This window comes from Cucurbita pepo, chromosome LG16 (genome assembly GCF_002806865.2).
Source record: "Cucurbita pepo subsp. pepo cultivar mu-cu-16 chromosome LG16, ASM280686v2, whole genome shotgun sequence".
NCBI lineage: Eukaryota > Viridiplantae > Streptophyta > Magnoliopsida > Cucurbitales > Cucurbitaceae > Cucurbita > Cucurbita pepo.
Window position 1 is genome coordinate 6,197,892 of NC_036653.1, and position 15,972 is coordinate 6,213,863.

Sequence of the window (15,972 nt, forward strand, 5' to 3'; positions counted from 1 at the left end):
TCTCCCATACTAAAACTTTAAATCATTGTTTATTCTAACCTTAATTAGAAACATAGGAAAATGAAGAAGAAGAAAAAAAAAAAAAAAATTTATCTTGTCCATTGACAGAACATAAAAAGTCAACTCCTAAGAATCTATACAGAAGAACAGCTGCAGTGTAAAGAGAGAAAAAAAACAAAAAAAATCCTTTTTTTCCTTTTAAAAAAATTACTTTTTAAGTATTTTTTTTTATTTTTATTTTTTTTTTTCTCACAATTTTATGAAACTTCTAAAAGACCCATTCTCTGTCTCCTTCGTTCCGTCTCTTTCACAGAGTCATAGAAGCGCCTCTTCTGGGTAACCATTTTTTTATTTCATAATTTTCAGTGTCATTCTTCTCATTCAACCCACAAAGCTAACCATTTTGTACTCTCTGTTCGTTTCCCATGTCTATTTCATTGAACATTTCAAAGCCCATTTCTCCATTTCGTTCAAATTTTGAGTTTCAAGCCGCCGTTTGGGCGAGAACCACACAAAGGGCTTGTTCTGCATGTTCTAAAACAGGTATGTTTCAAAACCTAGTATTAACTTTCATGGGTGTTGATCGAAATGCTGTCTTATTTAGCCCTCTTTCTCTTGTCGGTGTGTGAATGAAAGAGAATGATTTGGCTTAAAAAATTGGACCGAGTTTAATGAACTTGAGCGTCTGAAAGAAGTAAAGTTAACCCACATCTCTGTTTCAGCATCTTTTGTGGGTGTGGAGATTCTCTTTGATAACCTATTTGGAAAGCTTTTGTTTGTTCAAAAGGGTATTATAATAGTTAATACTCACATGCCCAACTTGTTCATTTGAGTTATGAACTTCTAGAGGCTTTACAGCTTCATCCTTGCTGCTATCTTGTAATTCACATGATTCATGGTGTCTCACTAGACATGGGAAATTGTCCCCTTTAGTTTATGTGGCCTTGAATGAACATAACATAATGTTGTTTTCTTGTGTTGCAGGTTAGCTCCATTAGAACACCTGCCAAAGGTTTCATTTAGGAAGATCTTTATGGCTTTTGGTAGTTCTAAATCCGTTAGGTTCGTACCCTTTTCGATCTCGAGCTAGACGACACAATCTTATCTATTATATGTTTGATTCCAACATGTTTTTTCAGGTTCCAAGACACTCTTGAATCATCTACCTTGCCTGCTATCAATGGTGGCGGTGTGACGAAGATCGTATACAATATCGATGGCACACAAATACCGGATTCTAGCAGCAAGAGAACTGCATCTTCTGGGAAGTCTGGAAGATCATTAAGAGCTAAGGTTTTGTCTAGAGTTTTCTCAGAGGATTACGAGAGAGTACAACGAAAAATATTGGATCCTAGAGGACAAGCGATAAGGCGATGGAATAAGATATTTTTAGTAGCTTGTTTAGTCTCGTTGTTTGTAGACCCTCTTTTCTTTTACTTGCCTATGGTCCGGGACGAGGAGTGCATCGATATAGGAGTAGGTGTCGAAGTTGTCCTCACGACTATAAGATCGATAGCTGATCTTTTCTACACAATTCAGATTTTTGTTAAGTTTCGTACAGCTTATGTTGCGCCTTCTTCTCGTGTATTTGGGAGAGGAGAGCTTGTTATAGATCCTTGTAAGATAGCAATAAGGTATCTACGCCATGGTTTTTGGATCGATCTCATTGCAGCCGTGCCAGTTCCTCAGGTATATGTCGGTCCATCGATTGCTTTTCCGTTGATGATCAACTCGAGGTTGTCGAATTGTTGATTTAAGCGTTTGGGCTTTTGTAGGTACTGATTTGGATTGTCATCCCCAACCTTAGTGGTTCGACAATGACGAACACGAAGAACTTCCTAAGGTTCTTTCTCATATTTCAGTACCTCCCAAGGCTTTTTCTCATATTTCCGCTCTCGACACAAATCGTTAAGGCCACTGGACTTGTGACACAAACAGCATGGGCTGGAGCTGCTTATAACTTGATTCTTTATATGTTGGCAAGCCATGTAAGTGGAAATTCGGGTTTAAAATGAAAACGAATAACTTGCTTTGTTGCACTGTTCATATTGTTTTGTTCTTTTAAAAGGTTTTAGGAGCATGCTGGTACCTTCTTTCAATCGAGCGACAAGAAGCATGTTGGAGAAGACTTTGTACGGTTGAAAAATCTTGTAACGATGGATTCTTCGACTGTCATAAGGTCGATGACCCTCGAAGGGATTCGTGGTTTAATACAAGCAACATTAAAACTTTATGCAATCCAGATGATCCATTTTATCAATTCGGTATATATGGCGACGCGATAACTTTCCATGTCACGACCTCTCCATTTTTCAACAAGTACTTCTATTGTCTTTGGTGGGGCCTGAAGAATCTCAGGTGTGCTACTCCTGCATTTTGATTATGCTAATAGAAAGTTATATTTTCATATTCTTCTCATAAGAAAGATCGATCTCACAGTATGGAAGTGTGAGATCCTACATCGGTTGGAGAGAGGAACGAAGCATTCCTTACAAGGGTGTGGAAACCTCTCCTGGAAGGGAAAGCCCAAAGAGGACAATATCTGCTAGCGGTGGACTTGGACTGTTACAAATGGTATTAGAGCCAGTCACCGGGCGGTGTGTTAACGAGGACGGTGGGTCCCCAATGAGGGTGGATTGTGAGATCCCACATCGGCTGGAGAGGGGAATAAAGCATTCTTTACAAGGGTGTGGAAACCTCTCCCTAACAGACGCATTTTAAAACCTTGAGGGGAAGCCGGAAGGGAAAACCCAAAGAGGACAATATCTACTAGCTATGGACTTGGGCGGGTGTCAGCAAGGACGTTGGGCCCCCTAAGAGGGGTGGATTGTGAGATCCCACATTGGCTGGAGAGGGGAACGAAGCATTCCTTACAAGGGTGTGGAAACCTCTCCCTAATGGACGCGTTATAAAACCTTGAGGGGAATCCCGGAAGGGAAAGCCCAAAGAGGACAATATCTGCTAGCGGTGGACTTGGACTGTTACAAATGGTATCAGAGTCAGTCACTGGACGGTGTGTTAGCGAGGATGCTGGGCCCCTAATGGGGGTGGATTGTGAGACCCCACATCGGCTGGAGAAGGAAACAAAGCATTCCTTACAAGGGTGTGGAAACCTCTTCTTAACAGACGCGTTTTAAAACCTTGAGGGGAAGCCAGAAGTGAAAACCCAAAGAGGACAATATCTACTAGCTATGGACTTGGGCTGTTACAAATGGTACAAGAGTTAGTCATCGTGCGGTATGTCCGCGAGGACGTTGGGCCCCCTAATGGGGGTGGATTGTGAGATCCCACATCAGCTGGAGGGGGGAACGAAGCATTCCTTGCAAGGGTGTGGAAACCTCTCCCTACCAACACGTTTTAAAACCTTGAGGGAAAGCCGAAAGAGGACAATATATTCTAGATTTGTTTTTCTCGAAGAAATATTTTCTTTGAACCATAAAATGGTCGAAAATTTGGAAACCGGAGAACGTTATGTTGTCGTGAAGCTTGTTGAGTTCGTTTGGGCTGTTTAAGGGTGTGCTTCTTCTGGCTTAAGGAGTTTGATCTGAAAAAAATTCAACTTCATGCAGTTCTTTGGGACAAAATCTTGCCACAAGCACTTTTGTTGGTGAAATAATTTTTGCCATAATTGTAGCAACTCTTGGACTGGTTCTGTTTGCATTGCTCATTGGTAATATGCAGGTAAGCCCTTCATAGACTAGTTCATCGTATTTACGTATTACGTCGTGAAGCCTCGTAAATTATCGATGCTTATGTTGTTGGCAGAAATACCTCCAATCGACGACTGTTCGATTGGAAGAGTGGAGAATAAGAAGAACCGATACAGAACAATGGATGCATCATAGGCAGCTACCTCCCGAGCTCAGACAATCTGTCCGCAGATATGATCAGTATAAGTGGATAGCAACACGAGGCGTTGATGAAGAAGCCCTTCTTAGAAGCCTTCCCTTGGATCTCCGTAGAGACATCAAACGTCATCTTTGCCTCGACCTTGTTCGACGGGTAAGTTTCATATATAAACTGGAACGTTGATGGAAATGATCGCTCACGAATTGTGAACTCTCTTCTGGGTCTTGGCAGGTTCCATTGTTTGATCAAATGGATGAAAGAATGCTCGATGCAATATGCGAGAGACTTAAACCTGCCTTGAGTACAGAAGGCACGTTTCTCGTTCGAGAAGGCGACCCCGTCAATGAAATGTTGTTTATAATCAGAGGTCATCTTGATTCATACACCACGAATGGCGGTAGAACCGGATTTTTCAACTCCTGTCGTATTGGCCCGGGCGATTTCTGTGGTGAGGAGCTGCTAACTTGGGCGCTCGACCCTCGTCCAAGCATTGTACTTCCTTCTTCGACTCGAACTGTCAAAGCCATCTCTGAGGTAGAAGCATTTGCTCTCATAGCAGAGGATTTGAAATTCGTATCCTCCCAGTTCAGAAGACTCCATAGCAAACAACTGAGACACAAGTTTCGATTTCACTCGCATCAATGGCGAACGTGGGCTGCATGCTTTGTTCAAGCTGCATGGCGGCGATATAAGAGACGTAAAGAACGAGCTGAGCTCAGGGCTAGAGAGAGCTATCCAGCTACCAAAGTCGAGTCCCCACATTCACCACCAATGGCATCGAACTTGGATTCACGTTCGGGAAATGCTCGAAGGGGTATGAATAAGCGTTCTGTATCGGATGCTGGGGTCGTAAGCTCGTTGCAGAAGCCAGAAGAGCCCGATTTCTCCATTGTTGAGGAATGAAGTGAGCAATGAATCTGTAAATGTGTGGAGTGAATGGTGAATCAACACTACTACTAGTTGTGTTCGATCGAGAAAATTTGATGTGTAGAACTTTTAAGATGATAATTAGTGTCTAAATCACTCTGTTACTGATCAAATTATCGACTTTTAATTTTTAATTTTTACTGTTGTTCGATTTACTTTCACCATGTTTAGTTCTTCAAAATTGACCCTTTCAAGGTAATTTTGTTCATATGGTAAGAATTTTGAACTTTAAAATGATTTAAAAAAGAATAAATTGTTTGATTTAATATTTGTGAAAAAGGGCCCAATACTGCACGGGCCTCATGGGTTGGGCCTCACAGTGGCGTGGGCTGATTTGGTGATAAGGCCCAATACTGCATGATGGGCTCTAAACACATATCCAACGGCCCAATCATTATATGGGCCTGGATTCCTTCATAGGAGACGGCCCATCTCCACCATCACTAAATAACAATTAAAATAAACTCGAAGTGAGATTTAATTGAAGAAAATAATTTAACCCAATTTCCTTTTTGTTACTGTGTATAAAAATTTTCACTCTCTATAATCTAAATGTGGTTAAAATTATTGCGTACGTGTCATTATTAGGGACAATAGAATCGAATTTTGGTTGTCATATAACACAGTTAAAAGTCGTGGTAAAAAATAATGTAAAATAAAATTGTGAATAAAAAAAATAGGGCCAAATTTCTAATTTTGTACAAATTAGGTGGGGAGTTTATATATTATTAGAAAAATGACAGCCAAAATAATTATTATGTTTGCATATATATGGAAAATAAGCATAAAAGTAGGGACAATAATGATAAATCAAGTAAATTCCCAAACCATGTACTTAAATTCCTCCAAAATTAAATTTTTGTATTAATTTAGTTTTTTAATTTAAAAAATATCTAATAAAAACCCTTTATTTTTTTTATTTTTTTATTTAATTAATAATTATTTTGGATATATATATTAAAAATTTTATTTAATAAAAACCTAAAATTTCAATTATACCGCCTTATAAAGTTTAAAGTTTAGACGTTGGATTGAGAAAATCTTTTGAAACCACTCGAAATTTTGGGTTGGTGACCTAAACATGAGTTAGGTTGGGTTGGGTCAATTGTCGAGATGTTCTTTTTTTAATTATTTAAAAAAAAAAATCTTACTATAAACCCAAATATCAAATATTTACAAGTTAAACAAACATTAAATATTCTGAATCTTTAGTAGCACGATTTGGTTAACTTATAACCCTATTTTCAGATAAAATTCAAAATATTAAATATTTATAAGTCACAACACATCAATAGTGACAGTGGTCACAAACGTTAAGTATTCTTAATCGAGTGAGATAAGGTTAAGTTGTAACCCTATTTTCGATAAAATTCAAATATCAAACATTTACCTGTAGCAATGCATCATTAATATCAATTACAAACATTAAATAAGGTTGAGTTGTGACCTTAGTTATCGTGTTGGCAAGATCAAAATGTCAACTTACACAACGAACCCGTATTTTTATTTTAAAAAAATTCAACTCGACTCAAATCGAAGAACAAAGTTGATCTAACATGAACACTGGTAGGTGAGATAATTAAATAATTTATATTTGTATTTATGGATTTTTTAAAAAAGAAAAGGCTAACCAAAATAATCGGCTAATTCTGCTCATTCTTATAATTATAAACCGACTTCACTTCACAACCGCCAATTATTTCGAAACATTTCTTATTTTATTTATTTATTTATTTATTTGTGTAACGGATGATTGCGACTGTTCAAGCACCTGCGTCATTATTGACTGTAGCCAAATAATTTTAAATAATTAAATTAAAATTAGAATAAATTGCACTGAATACATATGGTCTATTTTTGTTGGTCTATTATTGACCAATTAATAAAATTTTAAAGAAATGGTTTCTTCCACTCCAAACGCATTCACAATAATATCTTTCTTTTCTCAATATTTATCAAATTATTAAATATCCACAAAAATATTTTATTATCATTCAATAACACGGTTCCTATGATATAAAATTATTTTAACTCTCGATCCTCTTGTATCTGACGATTCTTATTTTAGTGAGTTCATGCACATTTACACGAACAAATATAAAATAAAAATTAGCTTATATAAAAATTTACCTTTAAAATTTGAATTTTATTACGACATTTAAAAGTTTTAATAATACCCTTAAACTAAAAAAAATAAAATTTAGTATCAATATATAATAAAAGTCATTTATCGACCTATCATAGATTATCTAATTTTAAAATTTGAGTGTACAAATCAAATTATTTTTAAAGATTTTAAAAAAATTTGAAATCAAAGTCGGAGAGTATTTTTTAAACACTTTTATAATTTTTAAACTATCCCAAATTAATATATTTTTAAATTAATATTTTTTTTAGTTTAAGGGTATTTTTTAAAAAAATTTAAAAATTTAAAAATATTATTTAATTAAAAGATATTTTTATTAATTTAGGGGAATTATATATTTATATTGGACGTGGTAATATTGGGATATAATTGGACACTAGGTTTTATATCACTCCAACGTTGTTGTAGCCTTAATTAATTAATAAATAATTTTATAATAATTTGTAGGAAAATAAATTAGGTGACATCATAGTTGGCCGAAACAAGCACCCATCTTTATGGCACATTAATTACGTAATCGTGCGACAGCTGTAAGCCTTATGAAAAAGACAAATCCAAAATTATTTACCGTACAGCGCGGTGAAAAAAAGAATCTACCGCCTAGCATTTACTCCATTTATATATAGGCACATAAATCTAGTGCTTTCCTACCACTTACACCTTCCACATTTATCTGCATAATTACTTCATCTATTATTTACTCCATAATTTTTACAACTGAGTTAAATAATATATCGTTCCATTTTCTCTAATGCTTATATTCGACAAGTCTACTACTAATAGATATTGTCTGTTTTAATTTGTTATGTATCGACATTAGCCTTACGATTGTTTCCACGCCCTTATAAGGAATGTTTAGTTATTTTCTCGAACTAACGTGAGATTTCACTATCCACCTCTTTTTCGGGATCCAATGTTCTTATTGGCACACTGACCGGTGTCTAATTCTGATACCGTTTGTAACAACATAAGCCCACCGATGGCAAATATTGTCTGTTTTATTTCGTTATGTGTCGACATTAATCTTACGATTGTTTCCACGCCCTTGTAAGGAATGTTTAGTTCTTCTCTCGAACCGACATGAGATGTCACTGTCCACCTCTTCTTGGGGATCCAATGTCCTTATTGGCACGCTGTCTGATGTCTAACTCTGATACCATTTGTAATAACATAAGCCCACCAATAACAAATATTATCTGTTTTAGTCCGTTACGTATCACCACTATCATCATAGTTTTGAACCGCGTTCGTTAGGAAAATGTTTTCATATCCTATTACAAACTCCAAAATACTTTTAAATTTTTTTAAAAAATTCAAAAATACTTTTACCCTGTTACAACAATATATTTAATATTAAAAAATGAGAGATAATTCATGAACTTTTTAAACTTTTTATCTATATATTTACTAATATTTTCTAAATATAACACTCACTATTTTTCGATATTATTTAAATTTTTGAAAATTAAAATTTTTTTTGTTAGAAAAGTTAAAAGTTTATAAATATTTTTATTCATTTGAAATTATAGCGTGAAAATCTAAGGATTAAAGGGTAATTTAACACGTTTTTTTTTGGGGAGAGGGACTAAATTGTAAAAACGTTGGCATGAACCACAAAGACTGAATGGGCAAAGAAACCTACCGACAGCGTGCGGAATGGACACCCAAACCTAAGGATCAAATACATTATTATACCTCATATTCTCGACCAAAAAAGTAACCGTCTAAATTCATCGTCAGCGGTGCACCCTAACACAAATATTTGCTAGTGGTGGGCTTTGGTTATTACGAATGATATGAAAGCCGGACACCGGACGGTGTGCTAGCAAGACCCTTAAGAAAGTGGATTGCTAGATCCTACATCGATAGGAGAGAGGAGCGAACCATTTCTTATAAGAATATAGAAACCTCTCTCTAGTAAACACGTTCTAAAATTGTGAGACTAACAACGATACGTAATGAAACAAACGAATAATATCTGCTAGTGGTGGACTTGGACTATTAGAAAAAGTGTTGGATTGAGTACAAAGACTAAAAATGGAGTACGAAAATGATGGAACCAAGGCGATGTAGGAAAAATTAGAGGAGGAAGAAAGCAACAGCTTAACCACACACATTTGAATGGCGGCCAGAAACAGAGGCAGTGAGAGGGAAATGGAACCAACCCATGAGCCCCGGGCCCTGTCCTTATGATACGTACACATCCAACGTTAAAAAACAAACCATTTCACACGCACACGCCCAGTTTGATTTAAACTGTTCATCCTTCAGCTGCCTATTAGAACGTGGACATTTAATAGATTTTTATAAATTTAAATTTAATTAAATTATTTCTAAACTTTATTAAGTATTATTTTTAAATTTTCAACCGAAAAAACAGACAGTACTTGATGGTATTTATGGTACTTGTTAGATGAACACGACTTTCCACAGTGGTATGATATTGTCCACTTTCAGTATAACTCTCATGACTTTGCTCTGAATTCCCAAAATGTCTCGTACCAATAGAGAGAGTATTCTTTGATTATAAATCTGTGGGACTTTCATTACTAACTGCTCCATCTCTATATACCTACCAGGTAAAAGTATTTTTTTTTTATAAAAAAAAGTGATATTTTAAAGAAATTAGAGATATATACAATGAAGTTTAATGATATTTTAATTAATTTAATATTTTTATAAAAGTATTTGTTTTTTTTTTTTAGAGAAAATAATAATAATAATTCCCTTAATTAATTTGTGTGAGGTAAAAAGATGAAAAGGGAAAGGCTATCTTCTTTCCTCTTTTTTCCGCTAATAATTTAGGTTAATATTCTCTGTACACCAATCCACGTGAGACACGTATGAGCTAAATTGAAGACAAAGAAAGAGAAAGGAAAAGGCATCCATGGGAATCATTCCATTATTTTCAACACAAAACACCCATGATGTTTTTTCCACGACATTACAAATACGACCACTTATTTAATTCTATTTCCATTAATTATTATTATTTATTTATTTATTTATATATATATAAAAAAGCACCCTTATGTTTAGGATTAAAGTGGTCTTGTAATTAATATAATAATAAAATATGGGAGGGCTTCTTCCACCTGTTGTTGTAGTTTCATATTAGCTCATAGAGTTCAAGTCCACCGCTAGTAAATATTGTTTATTTGACCCTTTACATATCATTATTAGTTTCACGGTTTTAAAAAACGTCTACAAGGGGTAGGTTTCCACACTCTTATAAGAATCGTTCTCCTATCCAACCAGTGTAGGATCTCACAAGCATCCACACTGATTCAGTGTATGGTGTCTAGCTCTGATACCATTTGTAATAGCTCGTATCGCCGTCAGCCTCACGATTTTAAAACGTTTTTGTTAGGGAGATGTTTCCATATCCTTATAAGTAAGCGACACTATCTCTATGGCAAAGGTTCGTTGTTTCTATCAATAGTATCAAGACTGATTGGTATGCTTTCTTCCACGAGGAAGTAATAGAATTTGAACACGTAAACGAGAAAATAGGTGTCTAATGAGTTGTTAAGAAGTTGTTGTCTAGCTAAGTGTGGTAGGAAAATGTGCATAAGCAAGCAAGGCTGAGTGGTGGGCTGCAAAAGAAGAGGAGGATGAGTTCTAAGTTGACTAGGAATTCCACTACCATTGTTGTTTTGGTTTGAATCATAAAATAGAACAAAAACTTGAAAAGAATGAAAAGGAAAAGGGTTTATTGTATAAAAACTCAAATTTGACCAAGTCTTGGCCACTCAAGCTTTTGTTTAGTGAGACAGGCCAAACACTAGGGGTTTAGTAGCTAGGTGAGGTGTTTGTTTAAGCTGTGTTTGGGTTATAATGGTAGGGGGTGGAAGAGGGTGATGTTGGTGCTTAATAGAGGGCATTGCCCCAAATCACTCATATTGTGACGTTTTTGGGGTGTATGGTTGCCAAGAAATGTAGGTGTGGTAGACCCTGTTTCCTTATTTGGTGAAACCAAGTTGAGCGCCCTTATTGACAGGTTTTGGACTCTCATTGGTCACTCCCACCTTCAAAAGCCTTCCATGGAGGGCTTGTTTCCCCTCCAATTATGAGCCTTATAGTGCCTCTTAAAGCATATTCCTCATACCTTGTCCCTCTAAAGAGGTGGGGGGAAGATGCCCACGTGCCGCCCAAGGGACTCCCTTTCTTTCCTTCACTTTTTCTTCTCTTCTGCCATCTTTTCCCCTATCTTTTCTCCTGCTGTGGAAACTATATCTTCTAGATCGAGTAGATCGAGTAGATCGAGTCACGAACTCAAACCATGAGATTCTATATTGAATATTGGTTTGAGAGGAGAATGAATCATTCTTTATAAGCACGTGGAAACCTCTCACTAGCTACCTTGTTTTAAAACCTTAAGGGAAACCCCAGAACGGTAAGCTTAAAGAGGACAATATATGCTAGCGGTGAGGTTTAACTGTTACAAATGGTATCAGAGCCGAACACTGAGTGGTGTGTAAGTGAGTACATTGGTTTCTCAAGAAGAGTGGATTGTGAGATCCTACATCTGTTGGAGTGAATACCTCTCCCGTGTAGATGCGTTTTATAATCGTGAGGCTGACGACAGTACGTAATGGGTCAAAACGGACAATATCTACTAGTGGTGAGCTTGAGTTGTGTTACAAATAGTATCAGAGCCAAACACTAGAAGATGTGTCAACGAGGACACTGGACCCTCAAGTTGGGTTGATTGTGAAATCCCACATCGGGAACAAAACATTTCTTATAAGAGTATGAAAATCTCTCCCTAACAAGCCAAAGTGGACAATATTTGCTAACAGTGAGCTTAGACTCTTACAATAGGAATAATCCATACGCTCAAAGAATCAGTAGTTCTATTGGTGCAGCAATACAAAAAAGTCATATTTAACGATTTTTTCAAGCTACCTCCACGCACTTTTTTTCGTCTTAACCAATTAAGTTATGTTCGGGGTGTTGTCGTTATAAAACTTTGATGAGTTATGGGAGTTGGTATTGAGGTGTGTATGAGAAACAAAAGCAATAATGGAGGAGTTGGGGCTTCTGATGCATAGCAGAAAGTGCAATATATCTTTGTTGATCCAAAGCTCTGCTTATATGGGACGACAGTGATGCATGTAGCAAAAAGAAGCAGCAGCAGCTCAGATCACCCATCCCTTTGCTCAACACACCATGTCTCTTCCTACATCCCAACGACGTGGAAAAAAACATTAAACAAAACCAAACTTTGAACGCTCTTACAATCTTGCATGCATCTCTACTGTCTACCATGTTTTTTTCTTAATGTTTTATGATCAAACACTTTGAACCCTTTAGAATTTGGCCACTTTTTCTATCAATTAATCGAATTTAAGAACAACCCATTTCAATTTGAGATGCATATCATGTAAAGCCGACATCTTTTTGGTTATTGAGTCAAAAATAAAGGCAAAAGGAAGGGAAGAAAGGTATTAAAGCTAGTTTTTTCACACAATTTTGGCGCAAGAAAAGAAACGATATTTTTATTAGCGAATAAGATTGCTGAATTTCAGTCGAGGTAATGCAGTCACTTTCCCCTGTCCTTCTCAAAACAGTGGACCAATGAGAGAGAGAGAGGAATTAGCTGCGTCAATATGTTTGGTCCTGTGCTGTGCAGCGCAGCTATATATGTAACCACGCACATTCTTGTTCCTCCACCAACAGGTACCACACCACAACACTGAATCTGAGGCAATTTCCAACAATGGAGAGGGAAAATGAACCCAAATTACCCATTTTCAAGAGGATTTGTGTGTTCTGTGGCAGTAGCCCTGGTAAGAAGACTAGCTATAAAGATGCAGCCATTGCCCTTGCAAAAGAACTTGTAATTTCTCGCTTCCCCCCTTTTCAACTCCCTCTGTTTTCAAATGGGTCGTTCATAGTTTTGTAATTGAAAGATGTTTCAATGGTTTAGGTTTCCAGGAATATTGATCTTGTTTATGGTGGAGGTAGCGTTGGATTGATGGGGTTGGTATCCCAAGCTGTTCATAACGGTGGCCGCCATGTTGTTGGGTTAGCTTCCTTTTAGCTTCCTTTTCCCCTCCTTTTTCCTTTTCATACTTAGACTAAACGTTGTTTTCTTTCTGGGTTTTGTTTGTAGAGTCATTCCCAAGACCCTGATGCCAAGAGAGGTATGTCACTGTTATATAAACCATGCCATTCACTTAGCTACAGAGACTTGACGCTCTGTTCTTGCCTTTGCAGATAACTGGAGAGACGGTGGGAGAAGTGCAGGCGGTGGCAGACATGCACCAAAGGAAGGCCGAGATGGCTAGGCGGTCTGATGCATTTATCGCCTTGCCTGGTTTGATACTCTTATCTGCATTCCCCCATGACATTCATTCAAAGCTTCTTTATCTTTAATCACTATGAGTACTTTGTCTCTTTGCTGCTCCATGTCTTACATTCACACGCTTGTTCCTCCTCGTTTTAGCCCTACAAAAGCTTAGTATTAACCATAAAGAAAGGCTGTGGTAGGCCTGGCCTCTTTGGGGCCCAAGCTTAGAGGGGTGTAGGCAAAATAGAGTTAGACTTAACCCAAGATTTAAATGCGTAGCTGCTCTGTGATACAGGGTCCCTGCCTTTATGCAGATGGTCCCTGACTCCCCTGTTTTTCCCCCACTTCCTTGACATTACCTTTTAATGGGATCGTTTTGTTGGGCGAGGAGGACGAAACATTTCTTATAAGGGTGTGGAATGAGGCTGATGACGATATGTAACGGCACAAAGCGGATATTATCTAGTAACGGTGGCCTTGGACTATTATAAATGGTATCAGAGCGAGATGGTGCGAGGCACTGATCGGAGTAGGGTTAGACCCTCTTCATGGTAGATGCGTTTTAAAACTGTGAGGCTGACAACAATACGTAACGGGCTAAAGTGGACAATATTTGCTAGTGGTGGATTTGGGTTGTTACAAATGGTATCAAAGCTAGTTACTAGATGGTGCGAGGCACTGGTCAGAGTAACGCTAGACTCTCTGTTTTAAAACCGTTATAATACGTAATGGGCTAAAGCGGATAATATCTGTTAGTGGTGGGCTTGACCTTTTACAAATAGTATCAAAGCCAGATACCGATCGGTGTGCCAGCCAGGACGGTGGGCCCCAAGGGGGGTGGATTGTGAGATCTCACATCGGTTGAAAATGAGAACGAAGCATCCCTTACAAGGGTATGGAAACCTCTCCCTAACATATGTATTTTAAAACTATAAGACCGAGTGGTATGCCAACGAGGACGCTAGCCCCAAGGGGGATGGATTGTGAGATCCCACATTGGTTAGAGAAGAGAACGAAACATTTCTTATAAGGGCGTGGAAACCTCTTCCTAACATACGCATTAACTGTGAGAGTGACAGCGATACGTAACGAACCAAAACAAACAATATCTACTAGTGATAAGCTTGAGCGGTTAAAGGATCCAATATCTGAGCCCATGGCATCATGGGCTCATGAACATTTAGCCTCAAATCATCATCCTCACACTTGGTTATTAGTATTGAAATTGTGGGGTTTGGCCATTGCAGGTGGGTATGGAACTTTAGAAGAGCTGCTTGAAGTAATCACCTGGGCCCAACTCGGCATTCATGATAAACCAGTAAGTCAAATGTTCATATTCTTTGAAGCTATGAATCAAGCATTCATTAACAACATGAGCGCAAGTTCTTTCAGGTAGGACTGTTGAATGTGGATGGATATTACAACTCCTTGCTGTCCTTCATAGATGAAGCTGTAGAGGAAGGTTTCATCAGTCCAAGTGCACGCCATATTATTGTATCTGCACCTAATGCAGAGGAGTTAGTGAAGAACATGGAGGTAAATCCCAAACAAGTTCTTGAGTAAAATGAAGATTTCAATCCATTTGGAGATGAAAATTGAATTGGGAGTTTGTTTGTGTGGGTTAGGAGTATGTTCCAAGGCATGAAAGAGTAGCTTCAAAGCATAGCTGGGAGATTGAACAGTTAGGGTACCCTCCAAAATGTGACATCTCGAGATGAACAGCAGTTTGATAAGGGCTTTGACAGAGGGAAACAAAGAAGAAGAAGAAGAAGAAGAAGCAAATGACTGACATAAAAACCATGTTTTTAAGACTCTTTGTGTAAGCTGTCCCAATTTTTTGTTGTTCAAAAGTTTGGCAGCTAAAATGAAGGCTTCGCTTTGATCCAATTATTGTATCTAATATTTCTTTCTCTACGTTTCTCGAATTAGAGACGTTCAAATCACCTAAGAACTCGACTAATCTTAATTATCTAACTCAAACTATAAAAGTTGGGTCGGTTGTATTCGATTTTGGATTTGGTTAAATTTTTTATAACCTGACTATTTGAATCGATTCGTGGCTTTATATTTTTTTTGGTCGGGTCGACCCAACAAAATCGAAAATAGTGTTAAAATCCTACCTTGCTGGCCTGTTGTGAGATCCCACATCGGTTGTAGAGGGAAACAAAACATTATTTATAAGGATGTGTAAATCTGTTATTGGTAGAAGCATTTTAAAAGTTTGAGAAGAAACCCGGGAGAAAAAGACCAAAGAGAACAATATCTGTTGGTAGGCTTAAGCTATTACAAATGGTATCAGAGCATCAAGCAGTGTGTCAGTGAGGAAACTGGACCCTTTGGTAGGCTTAAGCGGTTACAAATGGTATCAAAGTCAGACATCAAGCGGTGTGTCAGTGAGGACGCTGGACTCTATCAGTGAGGAAACTGAACCCTTTGGTAGGCTTAAGCTGTTACAAGTGATATCAGAGTCAGACATCAAGCGATGTGTCAGTGAGGACGCTGGACCCCAAAGAGATGGATTGTGAGATCACACATGATGCATCTTAAAATCTCAAGAAGAAGCAGAGCCAGACATCAAGCAGTGTGCTAGTGAGGACGCTGGACCCCAAAGAGATGGATTGTGAGATCGCACGTGGATGCATCTTAAAATCTTGAAAGAAAGCCCAGAAGGGTAAGCCCAAAGAAGATAAAGCCCGAAGAGAAAACCTTAGAGTGTTACATCTACTTTTAAGATTATTATAAAGTTAAAGAACTT

The 15,972-nt window shown here is 37.6% G+C and overlaps 2 protein-coding genes across 2 annotated transcripts; both read left to right on the top strand.

The window, feature by feature from the left end:
* The first annotated feature begins 290 nt into the window (after positions 1–290).
* LOC111777492 (protein CNGC15b) lies at positions 291–4,905 on the top strand. The gene is made up of 8 exons (XM_023657128.1): positions 291–543; positions 985–1,062; positions 1,140–1,689; positions 1,776–1,988; positions 2,069–2,358; positions 3,570–3,681; positions 3,766–4,002; positions 4,081–4,905. The coding sequence occupies exons 2-8, from the start codon at positions 1,034–1,036 to the stop codon at positions 4,750–4,752; spliced, it is 2,103 nt and encodes a 700-aa protein (XP_023512896.1). The 5' UTR covers positions 291–543; positions 985–1,033; the 3' UTR covers positions 4,753–4,905.
* Positions 4,906–12,412: 7,507 nt separating this feature from the next.
* LOC111777664 (cytokinin riboside 5'-monophosphate phosphoribohydrolase LOG1-like) lies at positions 12,413–15,133 on the top strand. Its single transcript, XM_023657366.1, has 7 exons — positions 12,413–12,764; positions 12,855–12,952; positions 13,041–13,071; positions 13,145–13,244; positions 14,465–14,535; positions 14,610–14,753; positions 14,843–15,133. The coding sequence occupies exons 1-7, from the start codon at positions 12,645–12,647 to the stop codon at positions 14,933–14,935; spliced, it is 657 nt and encodes a 218-aa protein (XP_023513134.1). The 5' UTR covers positions 12,413–12,644; the 3' UTR covers positions 14,936–15,133.
* The last annotated feature ends 839 nt before the right edge of the window (positions 15,134–15,972 follow it).

Excerpts from the sequence above, each read along its gene's own strand:
- LOC111777492 (XM_023657128.1), top strand. The coding sequence starts at position 1,034 with ATGGCTTTTGGTAGTTCTAAATCCGTTAG. Across the intron at positions 1,989-2,068 it reads TTTATATGTTGGCAAGCCAT|GTTTTAGGAGCATGCTGGTA; the intron begins GTAAGTGGAAAT and ends TTCTTTTAAAAG. Across the intron at positions 2,359-3,569 it reads TGGGGCCTGAAGAATCTCAG|TTCTTTGGGACAAAATCTTG; the intron begins GTGTGCTACTCC and ends AACTTCATGCAG.
- LOC111777664 (XM_023657366.1), top strand. The coding sequence starts at position 12,645 with ATGGAGAGGGAAAATGAACCCAAATTACCCATTTTCAAGAGGATTTGT. Across the intron at positions 12,765-12,854 it reads TTGCCCTTGCAAAAGAACTT|GTTTCCAGGAATATTGATCT; the intron begins GTAATTTCTCGC and ends TCAATGGTTTAG. Across the intron at positions 13,072-13,144 it reads AGACCCTGATGCCAAGAGAG|ATAACTGGAGAGACGGTGGG; the intron begins GTATGTCACTGT and ends TTGCCTTTGCAG.